The sequence below is a fragment of the Orycteropus afer genome, unplaced genomic scaffold (genome assembly GCF_000298275.1).
Source record: "Orycteropus afer afer isolate SDZICR_OR568_19922 unplaced genomic scaffold, OryAfe1.0 scaffold00136, whole genome shotgun sequence".
NCBI classification, from domain to species: Eukaryota; Metazoa; Chordata; class Mammalia; order Tubulidentata; family Orycteropodidae; genus Orycteropus; species Orycteropus afer.
This window is the reverse complement of record NW_006921723.1, coordinates 6672788-6700134: the sequence shown is the minus strand read 5'-3', so window position 1 is coordinate 6700134 and position 27347 is coordinate 6672788. Positions and strand designations below refer to the sequence as shown.

The following is a 27347-nucleotide window of genomic DNA, read 5'->3' as shown; positions in this document are numbered from 1 at the left end:
TGGTCCCTCAAAGTTTAACCACTGAATTACCACATGACCCAGCAATTCCACTCCTAGTGTGTACCCAATGGATTGAAAGGAGGGAGTCAAACAGATACGTGCACACCAATGTTCATTGCAGCATCATTCACAACAGCCAGAAGGTGGAAACACCCCTGTGTCCATCAACAGATGAACAGAAAACACCATGAGGTTCAGCCACACAATGGAATATTACTCAGTCATAAAGAGAAAGGAAGTCCCGATACATGCTGTGACATGAAGGAGCCTTGAAAACATTATGCTGAGCAGAAGAAGGAAGTCACAAAAGGCCCATACTGTATGATGCCATTTACAGGAAATTTCCTCAACAGGCCAATCCGTAAAGACAGAATAGAATAGCTGGGGAGAGAGATGGGGAGTGGTGACTGCTAACAGAACCTCCTTTTGGGGTGAGAGAACATTCTAGAATGAGATAGAGAGGGTGGCCGCACAGCATAGTGAATGTACTACATGCCATGGAATCAGACACTTTAAAATGGTTAACTTTATGTTACATGAATTAACAGTGAAAAGGAGAACGCAGGCACTGAAATGGGCACTGCTCAGTGCTGGCTTGTCCTGTGTGGTGTTCAAGCAGAGGACGTGTGGGCCCTTCCTCAGTCCATAAGGACAGCTGGACCTCACACAGAGAGGCTGAGTTCTGATCCTTGGCAGAGCTCAGTAAGCACCTCATCCCTTAGTCGAAGAACCATCCCGTAATTGTGGTTGTTAGCTGCCTTCAAGTTGGCCCCCAACTCACAGCAACCCCACATACCATGGAAAGAAGCACTGCCCAGTCCTGCCATCCCCAGGGTGGGTTGGATCGGACCACTGTGATCCACAGGTTCTCACTGGCTGATTTTCAGAAGTAGGGCTCCAGGCCTTCCTTCCCGGTCTGTCTCAGTCTGGAAGCTCCGCTGAAACCTGGTCAGCGTCACAGCAAGACGTGAGCCTCTGCTGACAGACAGGTGGTGGCTGTGTGTGAGGTGCACTGGCCAGGAATCCAACCTGGGTCTCGCACATGGAAGGCGAGAATTTTCCCCTGTGGGTGGGGTCCCTGTGAGTCAGGGTCCTACAGAACAGCAGCTAGCAACAGTAACAACAGCAGCAGTGCCTCAGAAGCAGGTTCCTAATTTGCTTACTTTCCAGATGTGAACTGTCTCGCTCACGCCAGTCTCCCAGGGGCCCCTCCGTGGGTGACTAGAGGAGTTTGCTGAGGTAAGCAGGAGGGCTGGCTCGAGTACGCTGCTCTTGGACTGGGAACGCTCACACTGTGTGCCACCTTCGTGGCTCTCCTAGTGTCTGGCTGTGCCGGGCTGCCCTGCAGGTCCTGGTGTAGTTTATGTCTCTTTAATAAAGATTAAGATGTCAGGGGGCTGGCGTTGCACAAAATCCTGCTTTTATTAACTTCTCATTATCACTGAGGAGTGAAGTTGCTGAGCCTCTGAGGCAGCCGAGTTCCGGAGCAGAAAGCCATTATTAAATATGCATTTATGACGCCGCGGATTACGGCGGTTCTTGCTGACTAAACACATGGCTGCCTGCCTCCCTGGCTGGGCCACTTAATGAGAAGAGGCCACAGCAGCCGCGTCCAGACTTAAGGGACTGGTGTTGGTGGCAGCGGGGGGGGGGGGGGCGTCTCAGCAGGACTCCCTGGCCACGCCCCTTGACCATACCCCCAGGCTCCGAAGGAACCAGTCCACCAGTCCAGCTCCACACAGTTATGCAAGGGCTCTCAAGGATTTGGGGTCCCTGACTGGAAACAGATAACCTGAGTCCTTGAGGATTTATGGCACTGATGGCCCAGGTGCTTGGTGTGGCCCCACTGCTGCCTGTTCAGAGGGGACTTAGCCTTCACCCCTGAAACAACCATCAGCCCACTCCTGGGCCTATCAGGGTGCACTCCACTGTCCACCATCTCAGGTGCTCCCAGAGCAAGGCTGCCTTCGTTATAGGTTCCAGTCTCCACCACGCAACCCTGCCCCAGGAAGAAGCTCCTCTGGCCAATGACCTGCCCTCTCCCAAAGGCACTAGTGCATCTTTGTCTTCCTCCCAGGACCCCCAGACCCTCCTGTAGTTGCTGTGAGTTGCCAGTCACCATGCCTGTCTCTTTACAGAAGAAACCCAAGTGATTGGGCAGGCGGTGACTGACCTCCCCACCACTTCTCCTCGTCCTGCCTGCCCCGTCCATCCTCCAACCCTGTTATCTTGGGTAATCCAGTCCCACACTCTTCCTCCTCTGGCTCCTGAGCAACACCCACCCCATCTCTGGAGGGATGTACCTGACAGCATGTCCAGTGACTCTCATCAACCTGGCCTGCCTCCCATTGCTCTTCTCTTCTCTGCTCATTCCCCTCTCAGACCCAGTAACCTCACTCTTTCCATCCACCATCGTTCCCCCACACCAGTGTAGCTTCTCTCCCCATCAAGGGAAACTGCTTTTGTCAGGGTCACCAATGATCTTGATGTCCCAAAAACTTGTTTCTGCCTTCATTGTTCTCATGATCTTAAGTCTCCATCCAGTGACTAGACTTGCATGCCTCCATCTTTTTTCCCCTCTCCCCTGGTCCCAGTACCAAAGCATCAGAGGACTCAGACCCATTGCCTTAGCCTCCCTGTTGGTAGTGCAAGGAACTCTCATGGTGCAGTGGCTAAAGTATATGGCTAGTAACCAAAAGGTGGGTGGTTTGAACCCATCGGCCACTCACAAGAGAAAGTTGTGGCAGTCTAGTTTAGAAACACTATGGGGGAGTTATACTCTGTCCTATAGGGTCACTATGGACTAGACAGCAGTGGGGTGGTGTGTAGGTTGGTAGTACTTGGTTATGACAGTTCCTGGACACTAGGACAGAGCCCATACAGACCCAGTGCCAATCTGTGCTCTATGAACACATGTGGGGAGTGACTGTGCAGGCAGTCAGCCAATAGTCCAGCCTGGCCACTTAGCAGGGTCAGGCACAGTCCTGTTCTTTGTGTATCTGATCCCTTGTCTGCAAGGAGGATACCATCCTTCAGATGACATGGGGTTAAAAGAGGTCCAGGAAGGGTGGTGTGAGCACGAGGACAAGTCACAGATCTGCTCAATGAATGAAGCAGCAAGTCAATGAACCAATACTGTTCATACCCTGCTTCTGCCATTGGACCACCACTTGCTTGTCTATAAGATGCTGGAAATTCCACCTTATTTCTCATTTGAATTATTTAAGGAGCTTCTTCCTCTACGTCAACCTTATTTTGGGGTAGGCTTTCTAGAGTGAAGTTCAGGTTTGGCCCAGTGACATGGTGGCTGGGAGTACAATTGAGATCCACAGCCCAGACCATGGTGCCCACTGAGGGGTCATAGGATGGATTCTTTAGAGGATGGGCTATGCTTGGACTGGCTTCTTTTTGGGCTCCACTGGGGGAGAAGATAGGGTGGCTTGAGCCCTGTGCTGAGTGCCTGAATGCTGGCCAACCAGGCTGCAGCACACAGGCAGGGTGGCCCAGGACTTTGGAAACAGGTGGCCTCAGCTGGAGCAGACTGATGGGGTCCAGCAGCAGAGCAGTGCTTCCTACATATTTAGGATTGTCCCAGTATTCCTGCCAGTCCTGAATTTTCCATACAGTGATCAGGATATCACGGCTGGTCCTCATTCATGAATTTGTTCTCGGTATAGTCTTCCCTTAGACAAATGCAATTGAACAACAAGCAGAGGATCGCATGCACAAGGACAGCTGTTACCAGAACAACAGAAACTAACAAGTGTTGGTGAGGATGTGGAGAAACTAGAACTCTTGTGCATTTCTGGTGGAAATGTAAAATGAGGCAGCCACTGTGGAAAACAGTCTGGTGATTCCTCAAAAAGATGAACATAGAACGACTTTATGACCCAGTAGTTCCACTCCTAGGTTTATGCTCAAGGGACCCAAAAGCAGGGACTCAAACAGATACTTGTGCACTAATGTCCACTGCAGCATTACTCACAATAGCTCCAAAGTGGAAACAACACAAGTGTCCTCCAAAAGATGAATGGATAAACACAATGTGGCCCATTCACACAATGGAATATTACTCACTCATAAAGAGAAATGAAGTTCTGATACATGCCACAGCGTGGATTAACCTTGAAAACATCATGCTGAGTGAAGTCAGTCAGACACAGAAGGACAAATATGTGATTCTACCTACATGAAAAATCTGGAAAAAGTAAATGAACAGAAACCAAAGTAGATTAGTGGTTGCCAGGGAGGAGGGCAAAGAGAGAATGGAAGTTGTTGCTGATGGGGCACTGAGTTGTTTGGAGTGGTGACACTTTGGTGAATGTAATGAATGCCACTGAATTGTAAACTTACAAATGATTAAAATGGCAAATGTTCTTTTAAATATACTTCATCACAATAAAGACAAAAACAAAAGCCCAAGCAGAAGAACCTTCCGGGGCCTGCATGCCAGGGTCAGACTACTCTCAGTGTGCATGGGCTGACCTCTGAGAGAGCGGCAGCAAGGCCAGAGAGGCCTCCCACCAGCATGGCAAGCATTTTCACCTAAAGACAGCTCCTCCTTTATCCCCCTGCCCAGTGCTGAGCTCAGAGGCCCAGTAACTCATTCTCACAGGGAACAAAGTGCTTAGAAGGTCGTCAACACTTGCCATCATGGTGACAGCCACAACTCTGCTGCTGTCCTCATTGGGGTTCCAGCAAGACTGACTTCGACTCAAGCATGCTGTTGACATAAAACTACCTACAGCACACATTCACCTCATTTTTTTTCTATTGTTGTCATTATTATTGCTATCTTCACGATCACTTTGGGATTTCCCTGAATCCCCAAGCTTCCAACCAGTACTTTTGTGTTCAGTAGGATTTTTCTCTTTGGACTCTCTGAACTACCATGCTTCCTCTTGGCCTCTCGGGAGAGATGCCAAACTTATCATCCAGTTTCAGGGGCAGGGGTGTCCAAGAGCTGCCCATTCTTAGGAATGGTGGGTAGTGGGTACATCAGGGTAGGCCCCAGCAGTACAGATTTCGATGGGGATGACAGCACATGTCCACATCACAGTTTGGTTGATCCGAGTCTGCCCGGGTCTAGGGTGAGACTGCAGCTCCTCTTGGTTGGGTTTGTTGCCTAGTTGGGTGGCTCTGCCATAAGAAACACTCCTGCCAAGTTTCAGATGGGGTGTTGGCCCTGTTTTCCCATGTGTCAATAGAATAATACCAAGCCCCTCAGGGGAAGAAGGAGGCTCTGGGGTCTTTGGAGATCAGATACTCAACTGATCCAACAAATGCATTGGTTGAACAAACTAATGCTTGTTAAGCAGCCTCTTGCTCTATTCAAAATCTGTGTAACACTGGGCACATGACACACCTCTCTGTACCTCAGGTTCCTCACCTATAGACTGGGCATTGATTGACCTAAGGTGTGGGCCCCTTGCCTAGCCTTCAAATTTAAGTGCCCAAAGAAATGTGAGCCAAATACCTGGGCCACCTTACTTCTCTGTCTTTCCTTTAGAAACAGTGTCCCTGTTCAGCAGCATAGGTGGCTTGGGAAAGGATAGGGGGCAAAGAGACTCCAGCACTGTCTCTTTTCCTCCTGATGTTGCATGGCCCAGAATGGCAGCCAAACAGGACCCTTGACCAGGGAGCTGGGTAGGTTGTAGTGAGACCCACTGTCAGCTGAGCAAACCTGAGCTGGGGCTGACAGGGAGGATGGAGCACGTGGTAAAGGAAAGGCTGGTTCTCCCAAACTCTGTCTGTCTTGGGATGAGGGATTCCAGGCTACCATGAGCAAGCCACAGCACATTAACTGGAGGCTTGGACGTAACACCTGGAGCCTGGTCTCAGAGGTAGCTGGGAGTTGCTCCCAGAGTACAGAGAGGTAGGTAGGCGGGGGCGACTGTCTATGTACAGGTCATTGTCTCGCATTCGGTTCAATACCTGTGCTCCAGGGCCTGTTTACTGGAGGGGTTAAAAGGGACTCTCACTGCTAAGTAAACAGACTTCCCAAAGGCCTTTGCTTTCTCACCCACTCTCCAGCTTTTCAAACTCACATTATTAATTGGTGGGCTTATCAGTAAGGGCCGTCTGGAAGTTAAAAGATGTTTCCATGCATTGTGAAGCTGCATGGAAACCAAGTCATGTCAGCCCCAAGGACAAAGGAACTCAAGTGTTTGAAACGCAAAAATATTTTGACCCGACTACATCATTTTTTCAAAGGAAAAAAGTAATTCACGGCTCACAATTAACTCGCTATCTTGCAGGAAGTCCTGTATTTCTTATTAACTCCCCACGGTCTGCTTCTATGGGTAAGAGGTCATCTACGAGGGCAAGTGTATGGGGGACATTTATGAGCGTTCTTTGCGTCTCTTCCCGTTGGCCTTTCTTTTAGTAATGCCTCATGTTTATGAGGCACTCCCGATAGGACTGTTCCCTTCTTTATCTCCTGGGGTCCTCCCTGGCTGTGGAAGTCAAGTGAGGTACAGAGTGTCTGCTCTGTGCTTCTAAGTCAGAAAGCAAGGCCCAGAGAGGTTAAGTGATTTGTTCCAGGTCATACCAGGTCACCGTGGAGCCAGAACTGGAGCTCCTGTGGTTTTCTGGTCTCTCTGTTTATGTCCCCTCCTGGGCTCTTTGGTTCTCCTATGTAATGATTGTATCTGGATGGGATCTCAAGGGCTATCACTATCACCATCATCACAGTCATCATCACCATCACCTTGATCACCATCAACATTATCACCACCATCATCAGCAACATCGTTATCATCCAAGAAGCTGGCTATATGAAGAAGATTATGGCATCAGCATTGAAGAAAGACTTACTAACAACAAGTAATATGCAGATGACACAACCGTGCTTAATGAAAGTGAAGAGGACTTGAAGCACTTACCGATAAAAATCAAAGACTACAGCCTTCAGTATAGATTACATCTCAACATAAAGAAAACAAAAATCCTCGCAACTGGACCAATAACCAACATCATGATTAATGGAGAAAAGATGGAAGTTGTGAAGAATTTCCTTTTACTTGAATTCACAATCAATGACCATGGAAGCAAACCAAACAAGAAACAAACGCACTGCCATCAAGTCAGTTTGACTCATAGCGACTCCTTCTTAAGTTTTTGAGGTGGTATCTCTATGGAAGTAGATTGCTCAATCTTCCTTCCTAGGAGTGGCTAGTGGGTTTGAACTGCCAGCCTTCTAGTTAGCAGTCAGATGCCTTAGGCACTAAGAAATCAGATAGCCTAAGGCACTTGACTGCTCACCGGAAGGCTGGCAGTTGAAACCCACCAGCTACTCCTCGGAAGGAAAATGGGGCAATCTACTTTCGTAGTGATACCGCCTCGGAAACCCAAGGAGGGGTTGCTATGAGTCGAGTCCGACTCTACAGCACATAACAACAACTACAACATTGCACTGAGCCAATCTGCTGCAAAGGATCTCTTTAAAGTGTTAAAAATCAAAGATGTCATTTTGAGGGCTAAGGTGTGCCTGACCCAAGCCATGGTATTTTCAATTACCTTCTATGCGTGTGACAACTGGACAAGGAAGACCAAAGAAGAATTGATGCATTTGAATTGTGGTGTTGGTGAAAAATATTGAATATACCATGGAATTAACAAATCTGTCTTGGAGGAAGTACAGCCAGAATGCTCCTTAGAACTGAGGATGGTGAGATTTTGTTTCACATAAACATGTTATCAGGAGGACCCAGTCACTGGGGAAGGATTTCATGTTTGATAATATAGAGGGACTGAAAAAACAGGAAGACCCTCAACGTGATGGATTGACACAGTGTCTGCGACAATGACTCAAACATAGCAACAATTATGAGGATGGTGCAGTACTGGGCAGTGTTTCATTCTGTTGTACATAGGGTCACTATGAGTTTGAACCTGCTTGATGGCACCTAACAACAACAACAGCCATCATCATTATCCTCACTTCATCTTCATCATCACCATCAGTTGACATTACCATCAATGTCATTATGACTATCACCTTCACCATCATTACCATTAGCACAATCATCACCACCATCATCAGTACCACCACTATCATCACCATCACTATCATCACATGACCATCATAATCATCACCATCATCACCAATACCATCAGCAGCAGCACCACCACCACCACTACTATTACCACCATCATCACCACCATCTTGGTCACACTCTGAGCCCTAAACATGTCCAAGTGTTATTTTGAGTGTTTTACTCCTATAAACTCATGTAATCCTGCCACAAACATATGAGGCCATTATTATCTCCATCTCACAGAGGAGGAAATTGAGGGGCCAAAAGGATAAGGAAATCCTCTGATAGAGTCCTTTGTCTTCCAAGAAGTTCTCACCCTTCAATCTCCCAAGCCCACAGAAATTGCTTGTGGAAAGACCTCTGTGGGTATTGCTTGAGCAGACTCAGATGAGGCTTAACAAACAGGCAGCCTCTGGGGTCTGGACCCAGCACCCACCCCCCAACCCCCAAAAAAGGCTTCTGAGGCTAGATCTGGCATTTGTCCTCTAGATCCACAGGAATCAAGGCAACTCCAGAAGGATTCGCAGGGCAGGGCCACGTGCTTGGGTTCTTACAGCTAAGGCTGCCTGCCCCTGTTTGAACAGTGGAGTTTCCCCTTGAGTGAGGGTATTGAGGGGCCCGAGAGGAGGCGCGATGAGAGGAATGAAGCTTTCCCTTACATAAACTGCTAATGATGCACCATGTGGGAGCCTGGGTACCAAGAGGGTGAGCTCTTTGAGGAAGACTATGAGGATGCTTTTGGGGGCCAAAAGGTAATTAATAAAGAAGAACCCTGGGTGTGTCATAGTGTTTGCTGCAGTAACAGAGGAGGAGAGACCATGACATATGCAACAATCAGCAAAGGCAACCAACATGCCACTCATGATGCTTGGGAATGAGAGTCATCCCCTCAACCCTGGGCCAGTGGGGACCGACTCTCTCGGACACCCTGAACTGAGGATGGAGCCTCTGCCTCACTGTGCTTGCCCTTCAAATGTGGTGCTGGGTCCCCTTTACACACAGCCCTGAGTTGGAAAATCTGTGTAGGGACCCAGACACTTTGGGGTGCAAGACCAAATGTGCTCCTTCCTGTCACCTTCCTAGGAGGATGACTCATCAGCCTGAGCCTCAGTTTTCTCATCTCCATATGAAGACAGTGCAGAGAGTGAACACAATTGACTGCTAACCAAGTGGTTGGAGGTTCAAGTACATCCAGAGGTGCCGAAGAAAAGCCTGGTGAACTACTGCTGACAAATTGGCCATTGAAAGCCCTATGGATCACAGCTCTGCTTTGACACACAAGGAATTACCATGAGCCAGAATCTACTGAATGGCAACTATTTCTGGAATCCCTAGGTGGTGTAAACAGTAATGTACTCGGCTGGTAACTGAAAGGTTGGAGGTTTGAATCCACTCAGAGATGCTTCAGAAGAGAGCCCAGGTGATCTGCTTCAAAAAGATCAGCAACTGAGAACTCATGGAGCACAGTTCCACTCTAATGCACATGGGGGCTCCATGAGTCAGAGTCGATAGCACCTGGTTGAAAAACATGCTAAGAGAGAGATCAGCTTCCTGAAAGGGTTGTTGTGAGACATCCCAGAGGCAGGACATGGGAAGCCCCTAGTATATGGTCAGCACTCGCCAGATGCAACCTGGGATTTCTCCCTTGATTTTCTGGTCAGGCTCTGATGATACAGCATTGAGCATGCCACATGGGCCCCTGCTACCCTGGGCCACTCTGCGTGTTAGACTCAATGTAGCTGACATTGTACTGGACAGTAGGTAGTCATGGCACTCAGCAGTGACCTCAGCACCAGCGATGACTCACAGTGTGCCCCACTGCAGCGCTGGGACCTTCTGTGTGTGCCTGCCTTACTCCTTGTCATGGGTGGGCTAGGAGATGCAGGCCCCTCGCTTGCCTGGGGCCCATCCTTTCTGGAGGGCTGCACCTGGCCAGGTGAGGAGGAGGGCACCCTTCACATTCCTACCCTAGCCTCCCTCCCCAGGGTGGCTGCCAATCTGCCTCTCCAGGTCTGGCTTGATGTTTTTCTGTACCTTGCCAGTTCCTTTCTCTTCTGCCTCTGCATTTCTTGTCCAAAACAGAAACACAAAGGGAGGAAATCTATTCAAAATTCCTCCTCCTCGTTTTATTTTTGCAGCTCTCTGGGGTGCCCTCGCTTCAGGTTCCCTTCTGATAATTATCTGGCCTTTTGGGGGCCCTGGTAACCTTGGGCAGGCAAAAAGGAAAAAAAAAAAAAAGCTCCAGCCTGGCCCTAGTGCATAGTAGGTTCCCAAGTAAAGCTCAAGAACGCATGGGTTCCCCCTGCCCCTTGGCATGGCTGGAGGGATTGCCCTTTTGTTTTTGAATCTCTCTTTCTGTCAGTGGATCCGCGATGAACACCACACCAGACTCTTTTTATGAGATAATTTTCCACCCCCGGCAACGCAAACATTTCTGTGGCTAATATTCTGAGTCTTGGCCATTGCTCAGAAATAACAGAGGCAAGGTTCCAACGTGAAATAATAAGTCTTGCTTTTTATGACTTAATTTATCAACACTGGACTGGAGAAACATCTTGTTAACTGGGTAAGAAGAAACTGTTCCCTTCTATGGCTGATGGAAGTGGGTGTCAGGTGGAGTAATGAATCCTGTTAGCATACAAAGGGACTGGGGCTGAAAGGGGGTATTATTCAAAGAGGGACATATTATTAAATAAGAAAACGGGCACTCACATTGAATCTGTTAAATTAAGAATCCCGCCACTCCCAGCCAAAATCAATTTGTTATCCTCACAAGTTTCCTCTCTCTGTAACAGGAGGTGGAAAGGAATTGCTGAGAAAAGGGATGCCTTGGAATCACCGACTTCAGGGACATCGCCAAGTCTGCCATGGGCATTGGTGCCTAAAATAAACAGAGCAAAGAACCTCAACTCTTGTCAGGAGGAGTATCTGACTTGGTGCATCGAAGCTGGCTGCCCTAGGGACTCAGGAGCACAAAGAACAGAGGTCTCAGAGGTCCATTGGAGCAGGTCACTGATTCTGTGGAGAAGGTAGACTTCATGAGGGTAGACACTTTGTAGATGCCAAGTTGGAATAGTGCCTCACATAGCAGGTGCCTGTAAGTATTTGCTGAATGGGTGACTGAGTGAGTGACATTTTGAAACTATGCAGAACTGGATAAAAGGCAAAAAATTTCCCTAAATGAATCAGTCAGGTTAAGTGAGGTTCTGCTGCAATAACAAACACCCTGCAAAGCCTCAGAGGCTTAACAAAATAAAGTTTTAATTTCCCTGTATGCTTCATGCCCAGTGTGGGTCAGAGGGGGTTGCTGCTTATGGTAATCACCTTAGGACTTTCCTGGAGCTTTCTGGTTGTGTGCAGCAGTGGGGGGCAAGTGAGCTCTGGAGAGTATCAGGAAAAATAGTCTGCCTTGAACACTGTGCTCTTTTAAAGGATGATCCATGTGGGATCAAACTGACAACAGCAACTTGAAAGGTTAGATAGGAAGCTAAGGAGGCAGTGACCTCATGTGAATGGGAGAGGAGTGATTCAGAAAAGGAGGGTGAGAATGGTTGCATAACTTGAAGAACACAAGCCATGTCACTGAATTGCACGTGTGCAAACAGTTGCATCAATGTATGTTCTGCTGTGTAGACGTTCAACAATAGAAAATAAGACAAATTATGAAAAAACAAAAACAAACCAGTTGCTGTCAAGTCAATTCTGACTCACGCATGGAGAGACTCCCTGTGTTACAAAGTAGAATTTTTCCATGGATGTTAATCTTTACGGAAGCACATTGCCAAGTGTTGCTGAGCAAACTTGAACTACCAGCTCTTCAGTTAGCAGCCAAGCATGTTAACCATTTTAACCATCCCACAAATGGCGTTCTCAAAATACTGACGACATTAGCAATAGACATTAGCAGTTAGCAGCAGCAAGATGGTTGTTATAGTGCCTGGCACAGCTTGTATTGAGTAGATTGAGGACAAGCCCCTTGGGACAAAACCAAATCAAACCACACTCACTTTCATTGAGTTGATTCTGGTTCACAGTGACCCCCACTGGGCTTCCAAGGTGGCAAATCTTTAGAGAAGCAGACTGCTTCATCTTTATTTCACGGAGCATCTGGTGGGTTTGAACCACTGGCATTTTCGTTAGCAGTCAAATGCCTTAACAACTACACCACCAGAGTTCCTTCCCTTTGGACAAAACTGAAACCAAAACCACTGCTATTGAGTCAATTTCCACTCATAGTGATCCCCATTGGGTTCCCGAGGCGGTAAATCTTTACAAAAGTAGGTTGCTCAATCTTCCATTTGCAGAGTGGCTGGTGAGTTTGAACCACTAATCTTCTGGTTAGCCGTCAGATGCCTTAGACACTATGCTACCAGGGAGGCCAAATTTCACTTCTTCATAACCATCTGCCTGTCTGCTCTCCTTCCTTCTTTCTTTCACTGCCCACCTCTCTCCCCCAACACACAACACCCTGTATCTCAACCCAGGACTGAATGCATAGTCAGCCCAAGATCATGCGGGAGCTAAGAACGTGGTGTCAGGAGCTAGGGCAGGAGGTTAGTAGCAGTACCAGCTGCTCACTGGGCCCTGCCTTGGACCCCTCCCGCTGGCATTCCCACACCTGTGGTGGCAGCACCTAACAGGAAACCAGTGTCACATCTTAAGAGTTGGTAAACTGGAGACAAACCTGGATGCTGGCAGATATGCAGGTTTCACTAGGTCCTGCTGCCCCATCCCACTGCCTACTTCCCTCAGCCCCAGGGCAGGCACCTCCTTTAAAGGCAGGGGACTTCTCAACAACCTCAGAGACCCCAAAGGCAGCCTTGCAGGGGGATCAGGCCCCACTTTCCATCTCCAAATGCTGTGTAGAGCATGTCATGCAGAGGCTTTGCACCCTACTCCAGGCCGAGGGCCCACTCAGGGTTGCCTGAAAACTGCTGTGCCATGGACCACCTCCCACCTCCCGCCCAGAGGAGCAGCTGCACAGCCAGAGCCCCTCAAAGTGGAAACGTCACCTGGGGCCATGGGGGCCTCGTTCTCCTGGCCTGAAAACTCAATCAGCACCCCTGAGAGAAATCCATTCAAATCCATCCAGAATCCAGCTTGGAAAAGCACCTTTGGGAGGTGAGCCACAGGGAGGAGGGCAACAGCATGAAGTCTGGAGGTGGCCAGACTCTGGGGGCCCCAGGAGTCCTCAGGTGCCCATGCACCTTGCTGTCCATTCCCTGGAGAGGAATACGGCACAGGACATGCTCGTTCTTATAAACCCAGAAGTCAAGTTTACATTCAAAATGATAATAATCATTGCAACCGAGGTGCTTGCAGGGAATGCACAGGGAGGTGCAACATCTCGTTTTCCACCTTGGAGGCTGCATACCGGTGGAGGGCGGGAACTCCCCACCCAAGCCAATTACCACCTGGCGGCTGTGGTGTATGTCTGCACGGTTAAAGAAGAAGACGCTAAATAGGCCTCTGAGCTGATATATTTTTCTCTCCTAATAGTGCGGCACAATTTAATTAACTCAATATTGCGCCCACCTGAAGATTACAGATTTTATTGACACTACCATCTGGCTCCTATAAAGCCGGTAATGTATTCAATAAATCCTGCTTCAAAACTCGGGGCAGCCAGCCGAGAGGAGTCCTGCCTGCAGCCTCATCTAACACCCTCCTGCAGGGACTATTTGGGGACCAGCCCAAGATCCTCCCTACCCCCCGGCAAGGGATCGTGTGGGCACCCTCAGAGGATGGTCAGGTGTGAAGGAGACAAGGGGAGCCCAGGGACAGAACGCAGTCTCTTTTGAATGCTCTGTACACATGGTGACACCACATTCAGGGGCAGGGATCTGTGACAGAGTCCTGATGCCCTGGCCCAAGGCTGGCGACTGCAACACCAAGGGCTGACTGGGCCCTCATTCTTTGCACCCAGCAAGTGGCACCACTGCAGCTGATTAACTAAGCAGGCCCAATGGGCCAGGAGATCCCTGGGTGGCACGAATGGTTTGCATCCAGCTAATAACATGAAGGTTGGTGGTTCGAACCCACCATTGGGCAGTAAAAGAAAGGCCTAGCAACCTGCTTCTGTAAAGATGACAGCCAATAGAATCCCGTGGAACAGTTCTACTCTGTAACACATGGGATCATCATCAGTCAGAATTGACTCAACAGCAACAGGTTTGTTTTTTTTGCTTGTTTGTTTTGGGGCAGGGCTCAGAGATGTGATTCTCTGCTATTTTCTTATCCAATTCATTTCCTGAACAACTCCAGGTCCTCAACACTGTGGATATCTCCCGTTCTGCAGAGGAGGGCGCCAAGAGGCAGATGGGAGTTTAAGGCCAGGGCCCCACTGTCAGTGGCAGGCAGGGATCAAGGGTTGGGATGGGTGGGAAGGGGTTGCTGGAGGAGGCCGCTTCGTTTATTATCTGGGCTGGTGCGTCTCAGGATCCAAGCCTGTCCTTCTGAAATGTGTGGTGTGTGTCTGCTGTTGAGAGTTAGAATTTGGGGGAAAACACCAGCAGGACAGGGGGAAAGGGATGGTTCTTCAGCCACCTGCTCTCACACATCTTGCCAGGCTGCTGTTGGGCCCTTTAGAGGAGGCCTCGGGTGGCCACTGAGACAGGAGCCCCTACTTGCCATCAGCTAGGACCCTCCCCACCCACCTCCTCTTGACCTTTACCCCCAGGTGCACCCCCTCCCCCACTCCACCCCAGGTCTTCCAGGAGGATGTCCCACATCCTCCTTCTGGGGTGAGGAAGAAAACTGGGTTCATCTCTTTCTCATTAAAAAAAAAAAAAAAAAATCAGTAAGCTAAGAATCTTAAGAAATGACCTAAAGAAACTAAAAAAAAAAAAAAAAAGGACAAATTAAACTCTCTTCCCCCTTCCCAGTAACTTTCAGTGTCCCTGCCAGATCTTGAGGGTTGGTCTGAATAAAGCCCCCTCCTGGGCCTGCCCAGCCCCCTGTCCCCCAGCCCAGCCAAGGCCTGGCTAAGCATAGCTGAGATGAGACAGTCCTCAGAAACATAACCAGATAGGACACCGCAGCTGAGCTAATAAATTACTGCAGGGAAATTAATTAGCCACCCTCTCCTAGCCTAACCTGATGGTTCAGCTGATTTAAAGGATCCTGAGGTTGGGAGGGGGCAGGGAAGAGGAATTAACTCAATTTAGAAGGGAGGGGGAAAAGGTTGCATTTATAAAGTCTGCACCCATAACTCACCCTGGGCTACGCTAAGGGGCCATTAATCACCCTTATCAGTGCCCGAATGAGCCACAGTGGAACTGCCCTTGCATCCAGGTGGCAAGTTCAGGTGCTGAGCAGTGGCCGGGGTCAGAGTCCGCCCAGTAGCGGCCACGGCAGAGGGTACGGGAGCTCCTCTGCCCCACTCCCTGTGCCTGATTTATGCTCTCGGGCCACTCAAGTCACCGCCTCTTTAGATAAGGCTGTGTCAACAGTTGTGAAAACGGGAGCTCTGGGAGGGGCCGGCGCTGGAAGAAAGAGCTGGAAGCCGTGTTCGGTTCTCGCGCAGCAGCCCAGCGTCCCCAGAGCCGCTGGGGCCAGCGCTGCTGCAGGAAGGGACCCGGGAAGGTGGCGTGCTTTGACTTTCTGCTGGTCTCGGCCGCATTACACCTCTCCACTTGGCAGGCTTTGATTCAGCAAAATCAAGGATGCAAACTTCTTAGGAGTACTTAGTTTCCATGGCAACGGAGGCTGACCTCAACATTATTGTTCTCTGGAGGGGACTGACTTTACTATATGTTCATTCACTGAATTAATGGACTCCCGGCTCTTTTATCAGCAACCTTCCCACAATGGAAAGAGCGCAGTGGTCTCAAAGGGCTTTCAGCCAGTGTCCAGCTTTTTGTCTGGGGCTTACAGGGACGAAGCGAGGCTATTCAGGCAAAGATTACTAAAATCAACTCGTGGCTGTCTGCGTGGCCGCTAAGCACACTTTGATTTCATGAAGACATAACGGATGCCGCATGCAAATGAATCGTTTTGGGGTCCAGTGTTCTGAAGGCGTGGGACTCGGATGTGATTTTTTAAATTTTTCAGTAAAGCATGTTTGTAGGTGACCCATAGTTTATAGTGCTTGGGTGGGGGCAGGGGGGTCATGGATTCTGAGCAACACTGGCTTGGAGGGATGAAGGCAACAGAGGAAAGAGCTTCTAAACAGACCTCACTGTAATCAAGACTAACCAGGGAGCCAAGGGCAGCCACAGGGGACCTTCTAGTCCCAGGAAGGACACTCTGGACCCAGCACGGCATATTAGCACCTCGTTCTAAGACCTCACCACCCCAGGCTTCCCCATTTCTCACTTTCCTTGCCCTCATCCCACTTCACCCAAAGGAAAATGCCTCTGCTTCCCTGAGCAAGAAAACAATACAAAACAAAATAGACCCTGCGGCAGGGAATTGAGCAGAAATCCCGGCTTCGGTGGCTGCAGCTGTGGCTGCGGCTTTGTGCTGAGCGTCACCGGCCCAGGCAAGGCCAGGAGTCGCTTCTGCAAACAGCCAGAGTCACAGCTTAGTCACCACCAGCTCAAACCCGGTGTGTGGCCATGTCCTAGCACTGCTGCATAAAATTAGCAGTTTCCCACTGTCTCTGCTATGTGGCTTCCTTGGAGCTGGCTGGGCTCCTATTCCCAGCCACACCCTCAGTCAGCCCCCTGGTCCCTACAGGAGTGACCCAGGAGACCTCTGGACTAGATGCCACTCCGCCTGGGTCAGGCTGTAGAAAACGTCCTCAAGGCAGTCCAGTGGGACATGCCACAGCTCTAATATCCTAATAATCATTTCACAAATTATCATAATTCTCCATCCATCACCCTGTTGGGACAGCGTGGGGCTGGGATGTCAGATGACTTTTATGACCTGTAGCATTTTGTACGTCATAATAACAGGGGGAGATTTATGGACCCATCACCGGCCCTTTCCAGCCATATGGCTTTATTAGTTCCATTTATTTTTGATTCTCCTAAACCCCCGGCCCTCACCACCCTGCGCCCTGAGCTGTGGTTCTCTGCAGCTTCTGGAAAGGCACTTTGCGGTTCCCTAGCCTAGACCTCCTGCTGCAAATCCTCAATTTTTTGTTTGTTTATTTGTTTGTTTTTTAAGCACGTGGAGGGGGGAGGGAAGAAAAAAAAAATAAAAAGAATAAAAGGTCATTTCCTTTGGTTTGCGTTCTCGCCCCAGTTGTACTGTATTAACAAGTCCTTCCTTTCAAGAGGGGAAAAGAAAACAAGATAAAGTGGGACAAAGGGAAAGGCTGTCGGGGCACCAGGCCCCCCTTTCCGTATCACCAAAGAGATTGAATCAGAATTCTTTTAGCCGATACCATCTCCCTGGGTGGACGGCACTCTTGTTACTGGATAAATTCAAGCCCTCCAGAAAGTCAAAGAATAAATTTAAGCCTTTTGCCAAATGTCTATCCTATTGGATTTTGATAAGACGGCCATTGAGCCTTAATAATGTCTTCCATCCATTTCCAGCCGCCCTTAACAGGCCTCTTTATTCGTCCCCAAAGCCTCTTCACCCGGCCTTTTTATTACGGGCTCCAGCGGGCTCTCCAGGGAGCCGGGCGCCCGAGTGATGGATGGACACCGGCTAGATTATCTCCCGCAGATGTTTGCTCTCCGGGAGCCCCGGGCTTTCCCGCTAAGTAAACAGACTAAATGGAGAGTCAGTCCCAGAGGTCCCGGCATGGTGGCGAGAAGAGGGCAGTGGACTAGCTGTGGCCAAAGTGACTTTTAGGGAAGAGCCGATTGCACACCCACAAGGGTGGCATGGGAGATGGCAGGGCAAGGGTGGTGGTGCACATGGGGTGGGGGTGAGCACATGGGGTGCTCTGAAGATCACCAGTACCACAGCTTGGGGCTGATGGGTTACAGAGATTATGAGGGGAACAAGGAGGGTATGGAGACAGGGCAGGGGGTACCAGGATGGGGGACTGAGAGGAATGCAAAGGTGAGGGGGGGCTGTGGGAACAGAGCTATGGGAATGGAGGGAGACTGTGAGGACAGGGGGACTGAGAGAGGTACAGGGAAATAAGGGGGACAAGGGGATAGGGGGCAGGAGAGATTGGAGGGTGGAGGGTGTGTAGGGGATGGGGGAGGGGCTGCCTTAAAGGATGGAGGTGCTTGCTGGGCACAGGGCAGGGGGTACTTCAGGAAGTTAGGAGAAAAATAACAAGGGAGGTCATGGAGGATGTGGGAGATGGGATGCAGGAACAGGGTGCAGGAGAGATGGGATGGAGGGGAAGGGCGTGCAGGGGACAGGAGGACAGAGGGCTGGGCAAGGCTTGGGGGGGACGATGGGGTTTGTTCAGCATGAGGAAAAGCAGGGAAGGGGGTCAAGAGGATGGAGGGGACAAGAAGATGGGGGGGGGACAGAGGAGCATAGGGTAGTCCCTCCCCTGCTGGGTTCTAGTCCCAGGTATCCAATCCCACTGGTCCAGCACCATGAACCTCTCCAGCTTTGGTGAATAGCTGAGCTATCTAACACACACACACACACACACACACACACACACACCAGCACTTGGTCCTCTAATCCTTAGGCTTTATCACCAAGACTCACACAAATTATCACCTTGCTGCATCTCATTTGCCAGCCCACTGATTGAATTCATTAATTAGGTGTTGTTGCTTCACCAAAGCAGATAGAGAAGAGGAAATGTGTCCTCCTCTTAAAGATGATATGGTATACCTCAAGCTCCAGAGTGCCAGCTCAGAGGCCCCAGCACAGCCAGAACCCTCACCCATCACATGCAGGTCCAAAGCCACACACTATACCCCAAACTACAAAATGGGGGAACCAGAAGGTCTTTGTCCCATTACCAAGGCATTCAACTAATGAGTCCTTAAATAGCATCCTAGTGTATTTAACAATTATTTAATAAAGACATTTTTATCTGCAGATTGTAGGTAACACATCTCTTTGTAAGGTGGGATCTTCTATTTGGAAAGAATAGAGGCTTATTTACTTGGTCTCCCTGGCCCCTGTGTCTGGGCCTCTTTTGTCTTTGCCTGTTAGTCCCATCTCTTTCAGCCCCATAATCAACACCCATAGAAGGGGCAGTCAAGAAATCACTTTGTATGGCACTGGGAAAATCTGCTGCAAGGGATCGCTTTAAAGTGTTAAAGAGCAAAGATGTCATTTTGAAGACTAAGGTGCACCTGACCCAAGCCATGGTATTTTCAATAGTCTCATATTCATGTGAAAGCTGGACAATGAATAAGGAAGGCCAAAGAAGAATTGATGCATTTGAATTGTGGTGTTGGCGAAGAATACTGAAACTACCATGGACTTCCAGAACAAATCCATCCTGAAAGAAGTACAGCCAGAGTGCTCATTGGAAATAAGAATGGCCAGACTTCATCTCACCTGCTTTGGTCATGTTGTCAGAAGGAACCAGTCCATGGAGAAGGGTATTGTTCTGGTTACCTAGTGTCACTTAGATAGGAATATACCACACATGGGATGGATGGCCTTAACAAACAGGAGTTTATTCTCTCACAATTTGGAGGCTTTAAGTCCAAGTTCAAAGTGCCAGGCTCTAGGAGCTGGGTGAAAGCCCTTCAACCTTGGGCTTCAGCTCTGCCCCTTGCTCCCAGCCCACTGGAGCTAGAGGTGTCTCTTCACTCAGGCATCTAGTGGCTGCTGAGGCTAACAAGCCCAAGGTAGACAAATAAAATGTCACAGTCCTGATGTTACCAAACCACATGGAAGGCCATTAATTTAAGTCCATTGCAAGTCCCAAGGTTGGCAGAGCATAGCAGGCTGCTGAACAATGACATGGCTACACGCAGGGTCCAAGAGTGCCATAAGCTAGAGACCATTCCGAAAGCTGCTGCTTATATACAGGAAGCAGACCACATCCCAAAGGCAGATACTCAGCTGCTTGTGGTAGATCCCACCATGGAGTTGATTGCCAGTCTTATGGGGAACAACTACCACCAGCTGCTCAGCCACTCAACCAGGCCCAGCAAGTTGACACACAAACATAACCACCACAGGTATCATGCTTGGTAAAGTAGAGGGTAAATGAAAAAGGGGATGACCTTCAATGAGATGGACTGACACAGTGGCTGCAACGATGGGCTGGAGCACAGAAAGGACTGTGAGGATGGTGCATGATCAGGCAGTGTTTTGTTCTGTTGTACACAGGGTCGCTATGAGTTGGAGCTGATTGACGGCACCTAACAGCAACAACTCTCTGCCCTGGCGCCTCCCACAGCCTCTGGGAAGAAACTTCCTAGCTCCAGATCTTGGCACCAGGTTTAAGTGTCCATCATCCCACCACCTTGACCTTGGGCCAGCACTGGAATCCTCCAAATGCAGTTGTTGGATGGTGATGTGTGCTGTCAAGTCAATTCTGACTCATAGTGACCCCAAGTTGCAGAGTAGAACTACCTTGTAGGTTTCCCAAGGTTGTAATATTTATAGAAGGAGTCCTGCATGGCACAGTGGTTAAACACTTGTCTGCTAACTGGTGTGGACACACCAGCCACACTATGTCAGTCTGCCTCCATAAAGATTACAGGCTTGGAAACACCATGGGGCAGTTCTATTCTGTCCTACAGGGTGGCTATGAGTCAGAATCAACTCAATGGCAATGGGAATATTTACAGAAACAGACTGCCATATCTTTCTTCCTTAGGTGCATGACCATAGTAGACCTTTTGGTTACCAGGCAGAGCTCTTAACCATTGTGCCACCAGGACTCACCAGGGCTAATAATGTCTAAATTCAGAGTGGGTCTGCAAAACCAGTGGGGTTGGTGTGCCATTGTGTGTAGGACAGTTTCTCAGTCTGGTGAGAGATGCTGGAGAGCTTGAATGAAGATACCTTCTCTATGCATTATCACCGAACCCCGTACCCCGTCTCCTCCTACCCCCATTCTCCACTCCTGTCTTTAGGGCAGAGAAGGGAGGCTTACTGGCTCAACAGCCAGAGGTAAGTTTGATGCCACCAGGGCTTCCCCTGAGTACCTCATGGACCTCAACAGGTCTTGCAGCAGCATCTCCACACAAAGGCTGACCTGTGGAAGGGCCCCCTTCCTCTCTGGTACACACAGCTACCCGACCTTCAACACTATGGCTGTGAAGGAGAGGGGAGCATGGGGCTCCATCCAGGGGTCACATCTGTTCTGACTCCGTGTGGCAGAGGTGGCAGGACTCCTTAGCCTGTCCCGGCACCTCCAACGTGCCTGGGTTCAGTGGGATAGTACACCTGCTACACACTGGTTACCTGGAAATAGGTCTCTGGGTCAGAGACAATGAAAGGCTGTCTCACCACCACCACCATCCATCCTGCAAGCAGCTCTTGAGAATGACCATGGGAGCAAAATGCCACAGAGCCACTGTTTATGAAAGAAAAGCCACAACACAATGTGGTGCTGATCCAAAAGCACAGAGGGTCACGCTGATCGCTCTTCCACTTGGCTCAAAGGTGTCCACCAGTTGCCTCTTCACAACCCGTGAAATTTAGACTCCAATGCTTTACCATCTGCCTTGACCTTTGTACCCACGGCCTGCTACCATCAATGTGTCCCCTTCTGACTCCCACATCACCACCTCTCTGTCAGTCTGTTGTATCCTGGTGGCTTGCATATTACTATGATGCTGGAAGCTATGCCACTGGTATTTCAAATACCAACAGGGTCAGCCATGCTGGACAGGCTTCAGTGGAGCTTCCAGTCTAAGAGTAAGAAGAAAGGCCTGGTGATCTGCTCTTGAAAATTAACCAAAGAAAATCCTAAGGGTCACTACAGAACATTGTCTGATACGGTGCTGGAAGATGAAGCCTCTAGGTTGGAAGGTACTCAAAACACTCAGTGGCTCCAACAGTGAACTTGAACTGACCAATGACGTGAAGATGCTGTAGGACCAGCACCATTTGGTTCTGTTGTACATGGGGTCGCCACAAATTGACCAGCAACTAACACCAGCAACAGAGTCCCACCCAGCAGCCCAGATGATGAATTCAGAAGAAACAGAGACAAGGAAGAACTTCTGCCCTCACATCAGAGAGTCAGTTTATATATTTGCGGTGGGAAAAGTGAAGATTTCATGTTCATTCTACAAGTTAAGAGATCAGAGTTGACTTCTGGTCCCTGTCAGTAGGAAGTGAAAATCCTGCGATTCTTTGAAACGCAGGAAAGTTGCTTAATGTTGCTATTTTATGTTCTTTAAGAAGATATAGATTCACTCCCAGGCAGGAGGAGGCATTGTTGAAATCTGTATAACATGCAGAGGGACACTTGGAAGGAAGGATGGCCAAGTTTGCCCTGGGAAGTGGGCCCTGGGAACTGGACACCTTGCCCCACCGTCTGCTCAGACAAAGGGAGCCCTGGGAGGCCCGACGCAGTCACATGGGTTATGGAGATGATGAGGTGAAAGGTCATTCCATGCGAGAAGCCCCTTCACTTGGCCAGATAATGTCCCCATTGCAAGGTTTTTGCCAAAATAGGTGTCTTGGAGTTCACCCTGGTGAGCAGAGGCAGGTCCCCTCACCCTTTGAATCACTCTGCCAAATGGCTGGCTCAAGCCCTCAGCAGTGGAGAGGGCACACATTCTCACAGAACAACACAGGCCTTTCTATGAACTTCCAGGGCTAAGATGACATGGGTGCCCGGCTCAAGCTGGGGCTCCGATGGTCTTATGCGAATGGCTGACAGTCCCCCTGAAACACATGGTCCATGTGGCAACATCAATTGCAATTGTGACACCAGGGAAGTAACTGTTGGTAGGAACTAGATTACTCAGTGTGGACTCACACCTCTCGACAACCTGGGTAGTGCCTCCTGGTGTTGTCTGGGGCAACAGTATTAAAGGCATTTCTCTGCTATATTTTGGTGATACTTCTAACCAAAGATGCCAAGAGAGAAAATATTTTAATTTTATTAGAAAATCCATAATAATAGTTGTCTGTGTGAATGTGTGAATGTGAAAATATGAGTATATGTGAGTACGTGTGTGTGTGTGCATATGAGTGTGAGTGTGTGCATGTGTTAGTGTCTGAGTGTGAGTGTGTGAGCTTATTGCATGAGTGTGTGTGACTACATGTGAGTGTGTGGGAGGGTGACTGCATGTGTGTCTGTGTATGTGCATTATGAGTGTGTGTTACTATATGTGGATGTGTGCATGTTTGAGTGCCTCAGTGTATGTGTGTGTGAGTGTATGTGAGTATGTACATGTGTTTATGAGTGTGCGTGTGTGACACACATCCTTCAGAAGCTGAGCACTACCTGATGAGTGGGTTCAAGGCTTGGAGATGATTTCCAGACCCTATTCTTTATGCTAGTATCTAGACTGTGGCATGGGCATGCAGGTATACACGTGTGGGTGTATGCGTGCACATGCGCACACGTTTTTCCTGGGGGATGTGTGTATTTTCTGTGCATAGCTTGCTCTCTGGATCTTTTAGAGCTAATGTTTGTCAACCAGCTATTATCCATCATCAGTCAGCAAAGTACCAGATAATGCCCACACGGACACTTTTTCTTTCAACCTAATGGTTTGCTTATTTAACGCAATGCCCGAGCTGACTTTGGAAGCTATTAGTACAGCAAAAGGCTTTGTTGAATCTGCAGGCAATTGTTGCTTTTTCTCCCATATTCTTTTCATGAGACTATCCAGTGAAGATAGTTAAATAAACATGACCTGCATTTATTTAATCTGAATGTTTCTGCATGGCCTATAGTGTTCCCACAGGTACCGGTTCTCCCCCTTCTCAAGAGTTAGGATGCTCAGAGAAGAGACTCCCCTACCTGCTCTCACACACACACACACACACACACACACAAACAAGCACCCAACCTCATTACATCGAAATCACTGCTCTGTAAATGCATTTGTCCACAGGTCATGCATTGACGGCAGTGTACCCTGGCGATACAATCACTGACTACAGAGATAGCTTGGAAATCACAGGGCCATCTGACCAGGAATGCAACAGGGGCTGAGGAGAGAAGAGGGCACCAAACGACTTCTCCTACCTTTTTGATGCAGCCCTCCTGTGATGACACTTCCGAATCAGTCAGGATTTGCTGCAAAATAATTTTGAAAGGGGTTGTTAGTTTCTGACACATGCTGTTCTCAAGGGGGTTATAAATAGTGGGGTTGGATCAAAATGTTCTCTGAGATAATAATGGTAAGATCAAGCAGATCCTACATAATATGAACTTAAGAGCTGTGTTTAGAACTGGGATTCAGCAGTGTTACCCCTATTTGCTGAGGGCTTTGCATTGCTTACTTTGGACACATCATCAGGAAAGACTGATCGCTAGAAAAGGACATCATGGTTTGTAAAGCAGACGGTCAGCAAAAATGAGGGAAACCTTCCACAAGACAGACCAACACAGTAGATACAACAAAGGACTCAAACACATCAAGGATCATGAAGACGGTGCAGCATTTTCCTCTGTTCTACACAAGGTCGTCATGAGTTGGAGCTGAATCAACAACGACTAGTAACAGCAACACGTATGCATCCTTCCAGAGACATCACCTCCCTGGAAACACAGATGGCTCAGCATGGCTGCCATTTCAGGGAAGGGCTAAGAACTGAGTCAGAAACCCACACTGAGGTGTCTTGAGACAAGCCACACATGTCCAAAACAATTCAATGGGGAGCAGCAGAGATGTTCTGAAATGTATAATGGACTCTGTCTTTATTGCCTCTGAGCTCCACAGTGACCTGGGAAGTGGGCACCTGGAGGTTACTGTGCCAGGGTTCTGCATGACTACCAGGCCGGGGGATGAGGTTAGCAAGGTGGAAACACAGTCTTTCTCCATGCCTTCTCAAACGTAGCCCTGGAGGGGTTAGCACTGGGGAGACACGGTCCCTCTGTGCCTTGTTCTGCATGGCCCTGCAGGGATGGGCAACGTGGAGATATGGTCCCTCTGTTCTTTGTCTTTCAAAGCCCTGCAGAGGTGAGCAAGGTCAAGATATGCCCCCTGCCCTCATGGAGCTTCTAGTTCAGATGGGAACAGGGCTCAGGTGAGTACCAACATTCATACCAGAACTTGAACAATATGTCAAGGACAAAAGAGCAAGGAGGAAGCTAGAGTAGGGCCAGGGTTGGCTGTGGCCCCCAGAAGACATGGCTATCACCAGTGAGAGGAGGCTACACCACCTGCTTTTTTTTTTTTTTTTTTAAATTGTGATTTGGGTGAAGATTTACAGAGCAAATTCACTTTCCATACAGCAGTTCACATATACTTTGTCTCATGTCATTGACCACAGTTTACCACAATGCAACAGCTCCCCTCCCACTTCCTCCCCATAGTTACCTCTTCCCAGTGTCCATCCCTCCATACACTCCTGCCCCCTGAGCTGTCTCTCTGTGCATAAGCAGCCCTTCTTTCTCCCATGATTGTTTTCTCCAAGGAGTGTATCTACCTGAGATAAATGTTCAACTCATTTGCCTGTCTTCTGTTTGGCTGGAAACCACAGGTGTGGGTTCAATTCCAGACCTGAAGGGAAGCTATGGGCCATAGTCTCAGTGGTTCCACCAGACTCTATCGGACCAGCAAACCTGGTCCCCCCCCCTTTTTTTTTCCTTCAAATGATTTTGAGTTTTGTTCCACATTGTTCTCCCTCTTTATCAAGGATCTCCTACATAGATCCCCTTACAGTGGTAGCCGGGCACCATCTAGTTCTTCTGGTCTCATAGTTGTATAGGCTGCAGGTCGGATGGTGTACCAGTCGCTAGGACTGATTGTTTCCATGAATTTTGGTTTTCTTCATTCTTCTTTGCTCCAGACAAGGAGAGACCCATCGTTGCATCTAGATGGCAGCTTGCTAGCTTTTAAGATCCCTGTCACTACTCACGAAAGTAACCACCTGCTCTTTTGTGTCAAGTCAAAAGTGGCAGAGTTTTTGCTTGTACTTTTATTATATCCTAGAATCCTGGGGTAGAGGTTTCTCCATGCTTCTGAAAGAAACTGCTCAAAAGAAATCAGGTGAAGGCACAAAGCAGTAGCACCCAGGACCACAGGGGTGCCCTGGAGTACCACTGATGAGGGTCCCAGCAGTGAGCTGTGAGTGGCACCAGTGATTCCTGTCCTTCCCTATACATCTCTATGCAATCCCCCACCCCAAGTCTCTGGCCAGAGGCTTGGGACAATGATGAGAGAAACCGCCAGAAATTCTGAATCATTCTTCTGTCCTGGGAGCTCCAACTTGCAGCTTTCCTTGGCTTAGCTCAGGCAAGTGGCAGCATCTTGCCTGCTTTCCAGTCCCAAAGGAGTCCCTGGATAGCCAAAGCACTTTGTTGCTTACCAAAAGGCGGGAGGCTTGAGTCCACTTGGAGGCATCTAGGAAGATGTCCTTGGCAGTCTACTTCCAAAAACTCAACCATTGATGACCCTCGGGAGCTTAGTTCTACTGTAACACACCTGGGGTCACCAGGAGTCAGAATCAGCCAATGCATTTTTTTCCCTACTCCTAAAAGCTCCAGGTTCATTGCTGAGGGAGGATGTTTTGAGGGTGGGTCCTGAGTGCTTTACAAATGGATCATACTGGTGAATGAGTGCATATATTGGGTTTTCCCTTCTGGACTGCCCGAGGTGTGATGCCGAGTCCCAGGGTTTAGTTCACACCCCTTAAATCCCACTGTCACACCTGGCAGTGCCTGGCGGCTGGGCGACAGGATGAGGGGAGGCTTCCAGAATGTGGTCAGCATGCCCGAGTCAGCTGTAACAACAAGCAATCATATTTCTAAATGTTGGGAATTCTAACCAATTTGGGATTTTATGTTTCTTTTAATATATTCTGAAGCAGTGGTTTGGAAAGTGGCTATAAATGGAAAAGGAGAAAGAGGCAGAGAAGAAGAGGCTCAAGGGAAGAGTAGACAGGGCATGGCAGAGGACCAGGGTCACTGGATGCCCTTCCCCCACCTGGCCTGGGCCTGGACAATGGTGGCAGCGGGGTGAGGGGCCAGCCTTAGACTTCAGGGCTCATTCTGGCCACTGGATGAGGCCTGGCATCTCTGCTGTCATTTGTCTGCTTTTCACCCTCTGAGTCCAGAGCAAGGAGGCTTGGCAATGCAAGAACTCTGAGGGGAGAGAGAGCATGAGGCTGACCACTTGGGTCTCCAAAAAGCCTGAGGCTCTGGAAAGGGGCTGGCCCATCTATGCCTAGGGCTCGAGAGGCACAAGGGGACACTTTCTGTGCCATCCTGAAGGGACAGAAGCACCCCTGTGTCCACATTTTTTTTTTTATTAGGATTTGGGTGAAGATTTACAGAGTAAATTCACTTTTCATACAGCAGTTCACATATACTTTGTCTCATGACATTGACCA

General features: G+C 49.0%; 1 protein-coding gene across 1 annotated transcript in view; it reads right to left on the bottom strand.

Annotated features, from left to right (window-relative positions):
* The window catches only part of PRDM16 (PR/SET domain 16), a 466689-nt gene that overhangs the window by 217196 nt on the left and 222146 nt on the right, over positions 1–27347 (bottom strand). The window contains exon 3 of the mRNA XM_042781601.1: positions 24037–24087. Within this exon, the coding sequence (XP_042637535.1) occupies positions 24037–24087 (51 nt within the window). The remainder of the gene's footprint in view (positions 1–24036; positions 24088–27347) is intronic.